The sequence below is a fragment of the Pyrgilauda ruficollis genome, unplaced genomic scaffold, assembly GCF_017590135.1.
Source record: "Pyrgilauda ruficollis isolate IOZ18807 unplaced genomic scaffold, ASM1759013v1 scaffold2, whole genome shotgun sequence".
Lineage (NCBI taxonomy): Eukaryota > Metazoa > Chordata > Aves > Passeriformes > Passeridae > Pyrgilauda > Pyrgilauda ruficollis.
In genome coordinates, this window is record NW_024519206.1 from 22,434,568 (window position 1) to 22,452,714 (window position 18,147).

General features: G+C 44.5%; 1 protein-coding gene across 1 annotated transcript; it reads left to right on the top strand.

Moving 5' to 3' along the window:
* Positions 1 to 361: 361 nt before the first annotated feature.
* Positions 362 to 17,943, top strand: TMEM108 (transmembrane protein 108). Its single transcript, XM_041466450.1, has 4 exons — positions 362 to 521; positions 6,524 to 7,636; positions 16,021 to 16,175; positions 17,600 to 17,943. Exons 1-4 carry the CDS (start codon positions 509 to 511, stop codon positions 17,720 to 17,722), a joined length of 1,404 nt encoding a protein of 467 aa, XP_041322384.1. The 5' UTR covers positions 362 to 508; the 3' UTR covers positions 17,723 to 17,943.
* Positions 17,944 to 18,147: the final 204 nt, after the last annotated feature.

Genomic DNA, 18,147 nt, shown 5'->3' on the forward strand with positions numbered 1-18,147 from the left:
AAATCTATCCACACACAAAAAACTAAACACTGCTCTGGAGGGAGGGCACTCTGCCTTGGAATAGGGACTGAACAGCCTCACAAGGGCATGCAGCTGGGGTGCTTGTTGCTGTTTTGTTCCCGGAAAACGAGAACTGCCAGCAATCCTCTGGCATCTGAATAGACTCGTGTCAGACAAACTGTATCTGGACTTGATGGGAAACCAAGCTGGAATACCAAGCAGCCCTTCGATCTGCTGGCAGAGAGGGGGACTGGCTCAGTAAGTAATCTTGCCTTGCAGTTGCAAAGGTACTCCATAAAGGAGTGAGCCCTCTCGCTGCACAGCCCTGCAAGACACGCCTGCCTGGGCTGTCTCTGTCCTCATTCCTTCAAACCAGTTCCAACAATAACAGCAACTCCTGCGTGCAACTGCCTCATTAGAGAGATGTATTTTTCCTTTTTCCACTGAGAGATGAAGCTTCCAAATCCTTGTGATGTGAGCAGGTGAGGATGTCTGCTGACAAGTCCAAATGATATTTTCAGGTAAGTGCTTACCTTGAATGAGCAGATAGAGTGGGGCTCTTTCTTTTTATTACCCTCCTCTCAGTAATTACTGTAGCCCTGATTGTCAGCAAGCCTTATCACAAGCTTGAACAGCTCCAATATCTGTATATATTTATCGGAGTAGGGGATTTAAATAATTTCTAAAGCACCTATCCCTGTAGTATCTGTGAGTCTCTAGTGCAGTGTGAGAACAAATTGGGAACTGCTTGCTCTGTGAGTACATGACACTGTTCTTTTTGTATCACCTATTGTTTAACTCTCTGGAGGGCCAGAATTTAATTTTGATTCACAGGCTCGCTCTCTCAAAGTCTGTGGTGTAAGTGCATTTTAAAGCAGTAATAGTGGTCCACGATGTTTTTGTATCTTTAAAGGACTGTGAATTATTGCCACATGAAAACTGTAACTGCTGTTACTGTTGTTGCACAGGGAGTGTCAGCAAGAGCTGCTTAATTTGTGTTTGTACATGTGATTTCCAGAGCTTCTGCTGATGCTGTTTAATGTTACTGTAAATAGAGCTGTTACTCCGTGTGTCTCATTCCCTGCATTTTACCAAATGCTTGTGTGCTGAATTTCAGGTTGATCACTCGTCTAATACCAGGGAAAACATACAATAACTTGTAAGTGAATATCTGGGATTTCTGGCATGACAGATAGACTTTCAGAGTAGATAAATTTTCTATGCAGAGTAACCTACTTTTTTTTTTCCCCCTCAGTTCTGCAACCAATCACAGAGATTAAATTTGCTTAACTCTTTGTTTATACAAAGGCTGCTTTATTGTGAGTGAAAATTGTATTGCTTAGACAGACCACAAAGAAATGACCGTAACAGAAGTAATAATGCACACTTTGTACACAGTTTCCACCTATTAAAGATTCATTTTGCTCCTTGTAACATTTTAGGTTTGTTGAGGGACACATGAGAAGTTATTAATGTTGAGAAGAAAGCTTTTGTTTCATAAAGCTTTTGTTGTTGTTGTTTGAAGAGGTTAAGGTTAAGGTTAAGGTAAGCACACTCTTCTCTTGCTATTACTAAGACAGGAGCATGGAGAGCTTCAGCATCCCTCACTGCGGCCATGTGCACCTAAGCCCTGGGTCTGTAGATAATGGGTCCTTTGTAGGACAGCTCCCGTTGCTTTCCTTGCCCACGGCAGTCTGAAATAATGAGTCCAGCAGTAGGTCTCTGCACAAAAAGCTCTTCCTGACTTCCTAGAGCAAAAATGTTTGCCAAGTACTGCTCAGGCTGGCTCTGTTTGTCTTGCTGCAAGGTCCGAGGTAGCAGAGGCCAGAAGGGGTCAAACACCAGACTGAGCTCGTTGTGCATTTTCATTCGCTGTAGAAAATGTAAATGTGCAGATCAAAAGTTTCCACTGTATCTCTGGCAATTAGGACTTGATCCAAAGCTCACTAAAGTCGTTGGGAACCTTTCCACAGGCTTTAGAACAGGAGTTACATAAGTTTGTGTTGTTTAAAGGGGGTGCCCCAGGGAGGCTGAACGCATGAGCTGACTCGACAGCCACATGCCTGCTCTGCCATGTCAGGCAAAAAGGCTGTTCTCAAAGTGCCCATGAAGTGTCCCGTGCAGAACCAGGCAGAATTTACTCCTGAGTGGAAAAACCTTCTCATGCTGTCCTGTGCCAGGACACTGGCTCATCATGGAGCCTCCCAAAGTCCAGAGATAAAACAAAGAGCATAAACTGCTGAGGCCTGAATTGCTCATTTTTTCTGTTAAGGAGGGACACAGTTCTGTTGCTTGTGTGCAAATAAAAGGGTCACAAGGAAGTTTCCAAGTGGTAGAACCCTAAGGATTTCATAGTCTAGGAAAGCCAAGTACTCTTAACCCCAGACTTTTCTGAGATTCATTGAAGACATAAACCACAGTCTTTTAAAACATTGATGTAAAGGAACTACTTCATTTCCTTCACATACACAACTATACACACCATTTCCAGGCTCCTCATATGAGTGTACAGTGGAAAGAAGCACTGCAGGGAGATCCTGTTAAGATTTGAACCATTGCACCATGGGGTCAGGAAGTTTTTATGGCTAAATGCACATCCACACCCTCTGTGTACATTCTGCTGTCACTCTGCTGTGTTTCATCCTTGACTTAATTATTTTGTGCCTAATATGCCCTTCCTGGTGTGCTGTGCACTGTGCAAGACCACAGTTCACACCACAGAGATGTCAGGTCAATCAGCCTTCTTATTAGGGTTGAATGGATTTAATGTAGCCATAAAATTAGGTTCCAAAAGCATGAATTAATAGCATTTAAAACACAAACCAGTGTGATCTGTTCTGACCCTGAGCTCCTGTACCTTAGAAACAACCCCTTATGAAAAAGCTTAATGGTGTGAGCTGACCTTTGAAAATATTATTATTTGCTATAATGTGCTTGCATCAGTCTATATTACTGTTGTGCCAGTAGGATGTAAGGACTGCCAGTCCTTACTCCAAAGGCCTCAAGCTCTAAGTAAAATCAGCTCTAAGAGCCTTAGGCAGACAAAAATGAAGGCAAAGACTGCAGGACTGCACTTTGAACTAAACAAGAGCATTTGCTATCTCACCTGGAAAATCAAAGTTTGGCAAGGAGAGCTTGATAGCATCCAGAAGGCATCCTTTTACTGGTAATAGAATTGAAGGTAAGCTGAGGCACCAGGGAACAGCTGGCATTGTACCCACCAGGGCACCATGGTCCTTCACTTAGTACGGCTGCATTTGTGAAGCACAGAGGGAAGAAAAGGAAGGAACGTCACGGGTGCTGGATAAGTCCATTTCTGGGACAAATGCCTCCTGTGCCTGAGTACAGAAATTCAGAATATCATTTTCCCAGGCTTAAGCCAAAGTTGCCAATAAGGGCAGTCCAGTATCAGGGAATTCAGTAAGACCCCCACTTTGTAAGGCTTTGCCGTATCCTCATTTTGTATCCTCAATGATAGAAAAGTAAGTGAGAGCTCTGGGCAATCAAGTCATTGCAAATCCAGACAAAGCATGCTTGGGTGATGATGCAGAGCATCTAAAAATACCAATTCCAGCTTTACTTTTGCTTTCCAGCAAATTAATTCTACTTAAAAGGGCCAACAAAACCCACTGTGAAGTCCTTATCATCAGCTGTTCCTCTCTAAATATAGAGCACTGGCTATTTTTACAATTATCTGCTAAGCTGAATATTATTCCAGTAGTTAGGGGCACAGATTAGCTCTGGTGGTTCCTGAAGGAATTAGTGTGGGCCATCCAACCAGCAGAAAAAATGTCCTAAAAAGCTGTAGCTTATAGGGCCACAGTGGCTCTGCAGAGGCTTTTAAAGCAAGAGTGGCAGATGAGCAAAACCTGACTGCCGCAACCTGGGACAGCCAAATGTCATGGGAGTTATTGTTTATTGTCAGATAAATTACTTCTGATGTAGTATTTCCTATAAATATTTATTCATACTTTACAAGCCACCTAAAGGTACGAGCTAAATGCATCTGGTTTGCCATGCCTGATGTGCAGTGACCTGCTACCGCAACAGACTGTTCCAGAGAGACTATAAATGTTTATAGGGGCAAGCCTCAGATTTATCAGTATTTCAAGAAGTGGAGATGGATATTAGGTGGGTTTTCAGCAAAAGATCGGGGTTTCTAACCCCAGGGTACATTATGCATAAAAGCTGACAACTTCTTTATTCCTTCAGGAGTATCTTGGAGAAAAAACATTGATCCAACAGTGATGGATTTTTTTTGTGTGAGGTGTGAGAGAAGGTAGTTACACAAAGAACAATCAAAAATTCCAACAGGCATTACAACCATTATAATCTAGTATCTCATAGTATCTGCCAACATACTTTTATCTTGTGTGCTCAGAACAGCAAGCCCAAAGTTTCCTGGACCATTATCTCCACAATCCAAATCCAAAATAAATCGTCATCCTTTCCTCTTTGAATTTGTTCTGTGGCACCAACTTGTCTTGGCATGAAATATTAGCCATATGGACACTAGAATATCTGCTTTGACCTTGACCTCAGAATAAGCACTGCCAAATATGTGAGGATAACTCCTGCCTTTTATTTCCAAGAATGATGCTCCATGGGTACAGCCCAATCTGCTCTCCTGGTTGCATCTCAGTGTAGAGAATTCATGGGTTTTAATTTGAATAGGTGTTCTGCTAAGAGCATATTGTCTGTGGCTGTCTAGGAACTGGGAAGCAGTATCCCGGATGATGGTTTATTTGGCAGAGATATTTATTCCAGAAATTAAAAAAAAAAAGAGCTAATTTTAGCATCAGGCAGGGGAAAGTGCATTACTTGTAATTGGCTCTCACCATGTTATTTAGTCAGTGTTTCCATCTTCTGGATACCCTTCCAAGTAACAGGAGGCTGCTGGGGGCAAGATGAGCTGAATTTTTTTGGTTGCAGAGCTTTGCACTTCTCTGGTTCAGAAATGATGGGTAGTGATCACAGTAGAACATTTAGCTGGGTGAGAGGAACAGATACTGCTCCTTTGGTGAGTTCTTGCTACAAGTATTGCAATGATCATGCATGGGTGTGAACAATACTCAGGATTCAGAATAAATTCATTTCCTCACATTTGCATTTGCCCAACATGAAAAGAAACAAGGCCAGAAGACACCTAATCAGAGATCTTCTTTCATTTTCCCAAGTCCCTGTCTTCCTTTGGCCCATAACAGACATTCCCAAAGAGTGTAAAACTAAACGGCATAACAACACTCATGGAGAAAGCTGGCCAACTAGGAAGGGTAGAGCAGGGGGAGGTAAGCACTCCACAGTCCTGGCTGGAAGTTGATCATCACCCAGTTTGGAGACCTGCAGTTTTGACGAACTCATCTCCCTGATTTGTTAAGACCATGACAACATTTTTCACCCCGACGCTGCTGGTTGAAATTCACACTAGCACAGTGATAATGGTGCCATCTGATGATGCTCAGTGGACTGTGCAAAATGGATTTATTCCGTGTGCTTCCTGGTAGGCAGAGATCCACATTACACTCGACAGCTTCAACATATGGAAATGGTGACATGTGATTGATGTGGTCCCTGCAGGTCACGCTAACTCACGGCGTATTAGCCCTGCGTCCCGGGGAGGCTTATGCTACTGCAGCTGCCCACCTCCATTATCTGAACTAGGAATAAATGAAAGAATTGATGTTCCCAGCAGTGTGGATCTGGCACCTCCTGAAATTATGTGCAGCATTGAGGGAGGTGGGAGGCAAAATTCATACAATTCAACCCCACAGCACATGTGAGCACAGAACAGGTTACAACAAAACTTTGGTTATGGGTGTGAAGGGCAGTTGTGTTAAATCACAATAATCACAATGTTTTTTTAAATGGCTGGGATAGCTGTGTTTTCTTGTTAATTTTTGACATTTGGAGTGACTAGATTTTCCAAAGTCGCTAAGTAAAGCACAGCATGTGTAACCCAGGTAGCCCTCTCATCAGACATCCCTTCTTGACCTAATTTTCAGCAAGGCCTAAGCAGCTGCTCTTTCAAAAAACAGATTGCTTAATGGCAGCCAAGACTGGAGGCAGCCAAATTTAGGATTTTGAGGCCAAAGGAGTGAGCAGACTAAGGTTTCCCATAATGATATGGACATTCATCTGGACACCTCCTGGCCACGATGAAAATGAGAACGTCTGTTGTTTCTGCTCCTGAAATGTAGGATGCTTTTTAGCTTCTCCAGGGAAATCACCTGCCTATGGCATTTTAAAGCTTCACATGAGTCGATACTGCAAGGTCCTCTCTTTCTTTACTACAGAAATTCCCTGTAATCTTGCTCATCGCTTTCATGGCCATGGGGTCACCACAGCTCCTGCAGATTTGTCTTTCTCTTCCTACTTTTCAGAGAAGCAGACAAAGTTGGATGTTAACTCTTCTGTCCTTCTGCAGAACATGGAAGGTATTCCTTCCTGCCAGATACACAAGCCATGCTGTCCCCATCCACCCCTTCCTCCCCAGTATCTCACCCTCTTTTTGTTTTTTCCTCAGGTGTTCTACTGATCTTGGCACTGACAGAAGAGCTGGTGTTTTCTGTTCAGGTACTGTCTCCCACTGTCTCCTCCTCTCAGGGCTTCCCGATGAACACTACAACTATCACAGCCATGGGAACAACACCTCACCACAAAGACCACCACACGGCAGAGCCCCTTCCCACATCTGCTCAAGCCATGTCCCACCCCATCAGCCTGGTGGAGAAAGCCCCTTCTACCGGGCAAGAGCAAGAGAGTGGCCCTCGCATCGGCGAGAAGGAAACTTACCATTTGTACAACCAGAGTGCTTTGTACTCAGGACAGTCTCGCCCCAAGGGGAAAATATTCCAGGTTTTCAAAGGCAACTTCTCAGAGTCGACAGAGCCTTACCTAAAGACGACCCTGCACTCTCCCTTCCCTACCCTGAGGAGCCCTTTCACAGACCACCCGTTTCAGTCCCAGACCACAGCATCCAGTGATCCAAATGGAATGGGGCTGGCAAGAACTACACACTCAGACCCTTCTCCCCACCGCAACACCTCGGGAAGCCTTAGGGAAGCAGAGCGAGGGGATGGGACCGAGGTAGTAGTGCAGGAGGCAGATTTTGCCACCACAACTGCTGGACCATCAACTGATCCTGAAGCAGTGTCGGTGCCTTTTAAACCCACCCACTATGGCATGTGGGATATGCTGAGCAAAAACAACTCTTGGGTAACCTTGAATCTCAGTACAAATGTCCCTCTGTTTGCTGGCTCTGGATCTGCTACAGCAGCATCTGGTCACTCAGTTCAGACCAGTTTTGACGTCAGCATCTCGTCCCCGTCAGCGGGAGACCCCGAGGGACTCACTCCGACGCAGCACAGCGCGGTGACCAATGCCACGTCGCCGGGCAGTGCTCTCTCCTCAGTGCCTGCCACCAGGTTGTCCAGCTCCACCTCCACAGCTGGCTCCACCGCCACTGGGAACTTCCTGAACAGACTGGTTCCTGCCGGGACCTGGAAACCAGGTGTGCAAGGAAACATCTCCCATGTCACCGAGGGGGACAAACCCCAGCACAGAGCAACCATCTGTCTCAGCAAGATGGACATTGCCTGGATAATTCTGGCTATCAGCGTCCCTATATCCTCATGTTGTAAGTTAATTGCCACTTTATTTCGCTTTCTCTTTCTTTAATATTCAGATTTCGGCCCACGATTCAAGGACTAGCTGGAGGCCTAACAGAGGCAGGTCGCCTTGGGATGGATGAGATGTACAGGCATCACATTCACTGACCAGAGTGTTTAACTTCAAAATGCAGGACTAAAATGTTACAGTCAAAGCATACTCACTCTATTGTTATTCAAAATCTTATGGGGTAACTCTCCACTTGAGGGTGTAACACTAGCCTGAACAACTGTAGAATGTGAAACAGCTTTTCTCCAAACTGTTTAAGACAGTGAACAAAAACTTGATCAAAGACAGTGATCCTTTTAGACAGCAATTCTTTTATCTAGGAACTGGTATTTGCTACCCTGAAACTGGAATTAAAAAACCCACTGCTAACCCAAAGGATTAATAACATCTGTAATGACTAATAATTCAGGAAACACCAGTTTTCCAGTGCAATAAAATATTTCATTGCAGGTAGTGCATGAACTATCCGATTTAAAAACCTGATAACCAAAGTGCTGGTTTCCTCAGTTTTAATTCCAATTTACAGTTGCCAAAGGGAAAAGAAACCTTGGCTTTCAGACACCTGGAGTCAGCCACCTGCAGGACCAGGGCAGGTTGGGTTTCCAGAGCTGGCTCAGGGTCTTGTTGTTTGACTCAATTTCAAAAAACACATGGGAAATTATGAGCAAGCTTGTGAGTGCTTGCCAGGATGTCCCGTGCCTAGCTGGACTGTAGCAACTTGGTGGGACAACATATTCTCTGGGGTCTCACTGTCATGGGGTGTGATTATTCTGATCTGTCTGGAATGAAACAAAACCAAACATTTCCCAGCCTTTGCTGCCTGAGGAAACACAAAGGGGTAGCAGCCAACAACACCGAGTATTGATGCTGTTATTTACAGCTATGAGCTGCACTGAGGACAAGGCTAGATGAGCTGCCTGAGCCAGTCTCACACACAGCTTACTCCCACCAGAAAGGACAGTGCTGCTCTCTCCTGCCCTTTCTGACGTGCACGCACCTGATCCTGCCCCTCTCCTTCAGCCTGGGCCTGACTTTTCACCTTTTCACGAGACACTTTCAGATTGTTGAAGTGGCTAAAAAATATTCACATTTTGGTACTTTCTGTCCACCCAGTGAGCTGAATCAGCTCCCCACAGAGTCAGATGAGCATGAGACCCAGAAAGGATGAGACTGCAGGAATGCAGACCTGGAGAGGGGACCATACTAATCTTTCAGCAGCTGCAAATTATTGGATTGGGTCAGCATATTTGTTAGATTCACACCTCTGGGACCATCAATTCTGCTATTGCCAATGTGGTTAAAACCACAAGTGAGAACAAAGCTTAAGGCTAAAAGATAGGCAAAGAGGAACCAAAGCAGAATTTGCATGTGCATTTCTGTGCAAGATGGAGAAGAGAAACTGGATCTTAGCAAGCACGTGGTCAGAAGCAGCAATATTTGATGATTTGATGAACTATGCCTTGTCTGTCCATCAATAGAACTAGAGGATCAAATAAATTTTTCCACTAATTACTTTTTGGGCCAATATCCAGAAAGAAAGCTGAGCTGGGTAGAAGGCATCTAAATACAAAATAAGAAGTGCAAAACTATACAACACAAGCATCAGAAGCATAGCCAGTGGGGTGCGTGCAGAGTGCCATATATGAGTTGAATAATAATAACAGTAACAACAACAATAGTAATAATAAAATGAGAAGTCTGATAGAAGGAGTGCTAACGCACTGTTCATTAAATAGAGGTGTTAGCACTTTTCATCTTTTCATTTGTGCCATGTGTTCATGTGACTCTTCTGGTTCTTATATTCATAAGCTACATTTTTCTAAAAAAAAAATTCAAATGCTATTTTGAAAGTTATCTGTATCAGCTCTAATACAATTGAGTGTTTAAACGATTCAAGTATTTAAGTCCTGCTTTCAAGACCAGATTCCTGAGGATGACCTTCATTGGGACTCTCCTTTTAAAATCCGGGGATCCTCGGGTGTATGTCAGAGCTGAAATGAACGGCAGGCAAGCATTTACATGGTATGTTTTGGGGGTGATCTGGCTTTAGATGTAGGAAATTGATTCCATCCCGCCGTTTGGCTGTGTCAGGCGCACCGCGGGGACGCTGTCTCTCTCGACGGGCTGCGGGCAGCGCGAAGGGGACTGTCGCCACCTCCCGGGCACAAGCGCTGGCACATGCCTCTCTCCTCTGGCCTAGAGCGGGCTGATGCCGGGAGAAGGATGAAGAACAAATATTTGGGTTTCATTTCATCTTCAAACAGGGAAGAAGTTTTCCAAGAGAGGCTCTCGCGGTTGTTGTGGGCACGGATTGAGGAAAAAATATTGTCGTGCTCCTGCCTTGGGATGTTGAAAGGCTATAGAGACACAATCCTGTGCTGTTAAATATCTGAGCTGCCTTAGGAGGGATCAAGCCACAGGGGAAGTCACAGAGGACCCTGACATGGGGAGGTCAGGTGGCTCTGTGGGCTGTGAGCTGGTGGCTCTGCACTCAGGCTGGCACCTTGAGCACCAGGCAGAGAGACAGCCTCAAGGCGGGGAAGTTAGCCACACACCCTGCAAAAACATGGAAAGAGGTGAACAGAGGCAACCCAGAGCCTGTGCGTGAGGCTGCAGAGCTGCAGGAATCCAATTAACTCAGCTCCCTTGTCCTGCTAATGAGGGGTGCCCTGAGCCCATGCAGCTCGCTGACCTCTGTTCTGCTTTCCCAGAGCCTTTGAAGAGCTGTGCAATGACCAGAGCATCTCTCCTCTGCCAGGAGCCCTGTGTCTTTCCATATAATCTCTCCTCTGTGTGAGGAGTTACAAGGAGGCTGGAAAAGCTTTCTTTGGAGGGCTTCTGGGCACAGCTTGTGCTACCCAAAAATCTTTGGAAGGGGAAACACATCATGATACTGCAAAGATGTTTCTGTCCCTCTCTGATCCCTCCATGCTGCTTGCTGTCACACCTTGTAGTGACAGGCACCTGTTACATGAAAACCTGTGGGCATTTGAGCTTCTATAGCACGGGAAGTGACTTGCTGGAGAGCAACCACAGGAGCCTTTGGCTCCTCATCCCCACTGGAAGAAGTGCTTGGGTTGCCTTACTTCTCCTCACAGAGGACAGACCCTGCAGGGGTTTCCTTGCTGGCCCATCCCTGCTGTGGGGATTTGCACCAAAGAGCAGGAAGCAGCAGAGTGTTTGTTCAGCATCACTGTGCCCTGACATCTGAGCCCCACTGAGGACTGGCAGGTCCCCCCCAGGTGTGCTGGTGGCACAGCTCAGGGGCTGTAACACAAGCCTGAAATCTGTTACTCAAGAACTCACCTGCTTAAATAGGAGCTGGATTTAGCCTCCCACCCTTACAATTCCTACTTCTTTACAGATGCACAGAATTTTGAGTCCCACTGAAACCCCTGAAACTGCTAGCCAGAAGAGTAATGCTTTGAGTAGGAATGCACAAGCCATCTCTGCTGCATGAACCTAGGGAAATCATTTCATCTTTTGGCAGCTCAGTTTCATGATATAAATAATGAGAATAATGTTGCTAATGCCATGGGAGGGCTGCAAAAATGAAGGATTCTGTATCATTCCCTTTCCCAGAACAGCAAAATCATATATAACAGTGATGTAACTATTTTCTTCATGTCACAGCTTGGGTTGGTTTTGCAGTGTCCTTCAGGCAGCCTTGAACATTTTTGTGCACGTGCTGTTGTACATGTGTAGGTGCCTCTCTCTGCAATGCAGAACAAGAACAATATGAGCTCATTTTAAAACTCACCGTTCCAGTCCTTGGGCTCCTGGTGCTTGCGTCACTGTAACTACAGAATGACACAATAAAATGTGGAAGAACAGGAACTTGCAAATCAGATGCACACAAGTCAATTTAGCCAGCCAGTTCTGCTGACACAGGAGAACATGAGAGGAAGGCTGAGCCTCTCAATACAGGCATCAGCAGAACTCAGAGAATATGTGAAGAATTGCCTTGAGCCTAACCTCACTTAGCTCACATTTCATGCACTGGAACACTTTCCAAAATTACCTCACCTTCTCCATCACAAAAGCTATGCTTGCTTTCTGGTCTGAAGCGAGAGATCCCAAGCCCTGAGCCTAATCTGCAGGTGTGAACTCTGAGCTGGAGTGACTCCTGTCTCCAGATGTCAGCAGCTGTAGTCAATAACCAAATCCATCCTGATACCTTTATCACAGCTAAGTATGTGCTGCTACATATAGGAAACCAGGGAAATTGAAGGAAATACAGAAAAAGCACTTTTGGTCATTGAGAGAAGGCTTCTTTAAACTTAGATTATGTTGTGACCTGCAGGCATAGGGAGAAGTAAATGAAGATTCTTCACCCTGAATATTGCCTGACTTTTAAGTGCTTACAGTTTCAGGTCTGTTAACACTGTGTTTTGTGTGGGGGCTGGAAAGTGGGGGAAGGGAGTATGCAGCTGTGTAAGATTGGTAAAATATTTTAGTGAGTTGAAGGGAAAGACTGTCAGAAAACTGTAGGGAATTGGTATGATCTCATTACACTGCATTAATGAAGCTGGATTGAATGTGGTATACAGTCATAGTGGGTTATATTTAAAAAGAAAAAACCACCAGAAGATTAGAAAAGAGAAATGGAATGACTTAGGGGTGGAGAAATGCAACATAATTCCACTTGTGCCAAGATGTAGACAAAAAGAGGCTGAAGCCTAAATATATAGGAGAGATTTCTGACAGCATAGTGGAAGTTTTGAATAAAAACAGGCAAAAGAACATGGAGGAAGTAACGGCTGAAGGTGAAGGTATTTATACAAGAGTAATGTAAGCATGTCCCCACAATAGAAATTAAACATTGAAACAAAATTTGTGGGAATGGGATGGACATCTGGTCACTCTGTATCCTTAAATAAAGCTGAGTATTTTCCTATGAAATGTGCTGTATCTTAAATACAGATTATGTTAAAGGTAACAGGTGAAAGTCTCCTGGTGTGCAGGTGCTAGGTGGGTGACAGTAGGTGATGGACATGTTCCCACCAGCCTGGGAACTTGTAAATCTGTGAGAATCTTGTTTCTCACATTTGTGGGACGTTTTATGTCCTGTGTCATGGCTGGGGGGACAGATAATGCAGATGTAACTTGCCCTATGGCCAAAGAATGTCCACCGTCAGGGCTGGAGCTCATCAGCAGCCAGCTCCTTAACATGTGAAAAGACATGGGTTAGAAATGCTTCCAGAATCTCTGAACCTCCAGAGACCCCTGATATTTCCTAACATGTGTCACAGTCTCTGTACAAGGGACTTCAGGCTCACACAGGGACAATGCTGACACGTCCTTCTCAAGGCACTCTCTGTTGACTTAAACATTGAGTAGGCAAAGGAAAGTTAGTTGAGCTTTTCTGATTCCCAGAAAGCAACCAGAGGATTGCTTGAAATCCAGGGAAGAGTTAACCACATAAGGCACCAGGATACATAACCAGGGTGGTGCAGCTGCTAGTTCTCTCTTCAGCTCTGTTGTTGTCATTACTGCCATTTGTGCCTTCCAAACCATCTCTGCCCTCTGTGTATTTCATCCACCTAATACGGCCTCCCTGGCCATTAGAGTTGTTGTCTGAGTTTTTTTGTGATACATGTAAGTCTAATTATGAGAACAAAAGGATATCTAAGAATATAAAAGCTGTACCCTGGTTCTAGTGTTCTGGAAGTGGGAGGTCCTATGTTGGCTACATTAATTTCACTAAAATATGCCCCAAATATGGCATGTTATGTGGTAGGTGTGGCACTTAGTGCCATTGTTTAGTGGTGGATCTGGCAGTGTTAAGTTAATGGTTGGACTCAACATTCCTAAAGGTCTTTTCCAACCTAAATTATTCTATGATTCTGTGAAAAGGGCATTTAATATAAGATGAAGAGGGACTGACCCCATTCCAGCCCTGCTGTCCTCACTCACCCTCTTAAATGAGGTCTCCTCTGCTTTGGATTGGGGCAGCTTAGATAGACATCCTTCTGCTAAAATACACATTTGTGGAAGCTCAGGAACCCATTTTCCATGCTCTTCCATCCATTTTCTTGTGTGTGCACCACGGTTGGAGGCCAAGAGTGTAATTAAGAGAGGGAGAATTATTGCTGTAGGTATCTACAGATGGCAAGGCCATTTCCTGCTGGAAGAAGCTGGGATCTCTCTCAACTCAGTGTCGCCAGCTTTCCAGCCCCTAAACCCCAAATCCTCTGTCAGCAGCCACAATATTTCATAAGCTATAAAACCTTTGGCTTTCAAAAAAAATATTTGCAGAGTTGACTTTACTGGGGCTCTCACATCCTCAGGCATCTTTCAGAAATGCTCTGTGCCTGTGGGATGGATCTCTTGTTGCTGGAGTGCTGAAAAACTCCAAGGACTGTTGGTTCTCACCAGCAATGGTGAGGATTAAATGAAAGTCCTGCATCACTTTCTAATCTTCCCAAACCTGCAGGCTGGGCTGGGACATGGAGAGGGTAGCAGCCAAAGTAGGAATAAAAGGTGCAGCCCTTCAGGAGGACAGGCATTTCCCCAGGCAGGGAGAGAAGTTCTGGGGGTCCATGAGGTGCAGCAGAAGGATTCAAACTATTGGGCTGTCAGCAAATGAAGTCGTTAGTGACAGAACTGCCTGAACTGAAAGACATTGATTTTTTAAAAAATTATTATTCTTAGTAGTTTATCCTCTTTTTTTTTTTTTTTTTTTTTTTTTTTTTTTTTTTTTTTAACTGGAGCTCTAGCCTTGCACTTTTGTGTTGCTATTTTTATGTGGTAGATGGGATAAGGAATTAGATCCGTGGCACATGGGTAGCTGCAATGTTTGTCAAAACATACATAGCAGCAGTGATCTCTTTGCAGTCTTTTCTTTCCTCTGAGTTATCATTCTAATACATAATTTTATCTGTAGCTGAGGGAATAATATATTTTTCTTCTTCATTAATATTTTCTGTCTTCTACCATGAGGGATTTAAAAATGATAGAGGCAATTTACAGCTGGGCATTTCCTATTTCACAGGTACAAATAAAAGCAAGTGCATGTGCAGCTACCTGTCTGTATAAATCAGGCAGATTACAAACACAACTGGCCAATGAATTCCACAGGTGTAAGGGAAGCAGACAGAGCTCACACATTACAGCTCTGAGCAAACCCTTGCACACATCCCAGCTTCTGCCTGAGCAAGGGCTGGTGGGAGCAGTAAGTCTGCTGCTGTGGGTTTGCCTGTCTCTTGTAAAGTTGCCAAGATTACCCATCTGAATGGCAACAGAGATGAATAAACTGAAAGCACTTCCAGAAAATAACACTCAGCCAGCTTTTTGTTCAGCTGCCTGCTGGGAGAGAATTACCTGGGCATTTCTGGGGCCCAGGTATTCCTGTGGCCCTGGGACCAGACAGACTCCTGACCATCAGGAGTTTTACTTGCTGGTCACTATGTCTTGCCTAACTGCTCTACTTTAAGTTCAGATATTTCAGATTGTAAAAGCTTAAGTGTGCTCTGCAGGTGAGGAAAAAAAAAAAAAAAAAACAACAACAAAAAACCACTCTCAGACATTACCCAATGCCCAGGCAAGTGTGGGGGAACAGGTTACCCTTATCAGTAGATTCCACATCCCAAGGCTGATGGAGACAGGTAGGAAAACTCCAGCTCTGGTGTTAACACTATCCTGGAAATGTAAGGTATGTGAGACTGGTGCCACAGGGGATCTCCACAGCACCTTACCCCTCTATCATCTTACTCAGGAACCCATCTGTTCCTCTGGCTGGTTGCTGATGTGTTGGAACATGGTCACAAACCAAAATCCAAGTTACAAATGGCAGGCAACAGAGGCAGGGAGCAGTGGCACTTCAGAAGCTTTTGGTATTGAAGCCACACAACTGCGGGATTTATGAATTTGCTATTTGAAATAGGACAAGTATCTCTCACTGCCCACTTGCTAATGTGCTCATCAGTGCAGCCTCTGAACACACCAGATGCAGAAAAGATCCCCGCAGAAGCATCTTAGTCCCTGAGGAATGCCCTCTCTCCTAGAGGGTCTATAAATCCCTGCTTAGGTATTAAATTGCCATCAGTTACAACAACAAAGCTTTTCATTAATCAGGCAGCCACATCTTGAAGATTATACACTCACATCAATAAGAAAGCAAAAACTGCATATGCTGCCAAGCCCAAAGCCTCATCTGCTTGGCCCAGATTCTGACATTATTGTGTAGGGTTTGTTAGCAGAGAGCTGGGACTGACTGAGACTGAAGGGTATGAATGCAGGTCACCAGCCCTCTCCTTAAGTAACATGAAGTACAAATCCGTGGTACTGATGAGTCCTTATTGAAAGGAAATAACCAGATTTTTGGCATGTTTCTATTGACAGCAGTTCTGCTGACAGTCTGCTGCATGAGAAGGAAGAAGAAGACATCTAACCCAGAGAACAACCTGAGCTACTGGAATAATGCTATTACCATGGACTACTTCAACAGGCATGCTGTAGAGTTACCAAGAGAGATCCAGTCATTGGAGACTTCAGAGGTACCTCATTTGCAGAGCTGGTGTCCGAAAACTGTAGCTGAAGCCATGCTGGGAGGAGGGGAAAGGAAGTCATACAAATAAAGCTTTGAAATCCCTACACATGTTCAGGGGAACAGCTTTTAGGGAAAGACTCACTCCTACACACATATTAGATGGGATAAACATCTCAGCAAAACTGGATTGCCATCCTATTCCCAGCCACTGCAGATGTGTTCCATATTGCTGCTTGGTGATGGGCTTTAACCATCTCTTGGTGAACTTGTTCCTGGGCTTCTCTTCCTTGTGAGCCTACAGCCAATGTCAAGCCATGCCATGATGGCTTAAGGAGAGCCCTTTGGGTTCCCTCTTGAGAGTTCTTTGGGTTTGGCTCATTACTGACAGTCAGCCTACTGTGCATGTGCCACACAGCATAAAAAAAGGAAGGCTGGTGGGAGTTAATAAAACAAAGAAATTTTGTACGTTTATGTCTCAGGAGCTGCCTGTAACTTCTCAAACACCAGTTCAGGGAATGAGTGTTTCCACTACAAAAGTAATCAGAACATTAGTGTGTGGGGGAGGTTGGTGGTGTGGTGTACACTCATCAGCCTTTACTTAAGGGATCTGACTGGTTTGGTGGGATTATTCACACATGAGCAGGTGATCCTACTGATAGAAATCTATTCCCTGGCCTCAGAGACAGAGAATAATTCAGTTTAGTTCAAAGATAATTAAAACCTAGAAACAGTGAAGAGTCTGAGTTTATGCTAAAATGATTTTCAAATCAGCTAGCTGACTAGCTCATGTGACTAAATTAAAAAAAAAAATTAGAAAGGAACCTCTGAGATGTGATTAGACAGTCACAGTCACTTCATTAACCCCACTTTGCTGGCAATCATGTTGCTCAAGCTAAGGCAGGACCTGGTCTAGCTTGCCCAGAATCAAATGTCAGGCCTATTCACTTACAAGGTGGTCTTCAAAAGCTGTCTCATTTAAACCTGATCGGACTATGACTGAACTGGGGCATGCTCGGGTGGCTTGAACCCACATATGTAGCTTTCTAACCTTAAAAACAAGTTGAAAATGCCTCTTTGAGGAGTCAAGCCCAGCTGAGAGACGGGAAATAATTGCAATGAGACAATAAAGTGGAAAAAAAAAAAAAAACCAACAAAAAAATAACCAAGAAATGTGAAAGCTCCAAAGGGATTGGAAGTTTGGTGCAGCTGACTTCTGGGTCCCCAGGCTGAGAAAGAATCAGCAGACCCTCAGAGGAACTTTTCACTCACAGCTCCTCCTGCCTGACCAAGGGAGAAACCAGCTCACCAAACCCGGCTCTCCAGAGTCACAGCCCACTACATTCAGGCACCTTTGGGGGATTGGGAGGAAAGCCCTGTGTGCCATGGAGAAGGGTGTGAAGTGTTCAATCTGCTTCTTTGTTTTTCCCCTAGGACCACCTGTCCGAGCCGCGCTCCCCGGCCAACGGCGACTACCGCGACAGCGGGATGGTCCTGGTGAATCCCTTCTGTCAGGAAACACTCTTTGTGGGACATGAGCAAGTCTCTGAAATATGACCCCACAGCTGCCCCCGTACTGCAGTTTCATCTCTACTGTCTCCAAATTATAAATAAATATATATATATTATAAATATAACCTTTGTGTAACCCTGAACTACGAGAAATGTTTTCAGCTTTTCTTTTGTCCCTCAGAATTGTCAGCCCCTTTTTTATAAGTGTGGTAAAACTTTACAGAACAAACTGTGGCTTTATAAAATAAAGGTATTTCTAAGCAAAACATCTGTCAAGTGGACTGTATCCTTTCCGTGACTCCAGTACTGCCTGAGCACCAGCTGGGGTGAGCCCTTTACTGTCCCACTTCCAGTCTGAGCTCCAAAACTCTTTTGTATAAGCAAGGACAAGAATGCCTCTTTTTTCCTGCATAAGTGTTTTAACCACAATACACATTGGACTTACAGCTGCTATACTTCAGCCCAATAAG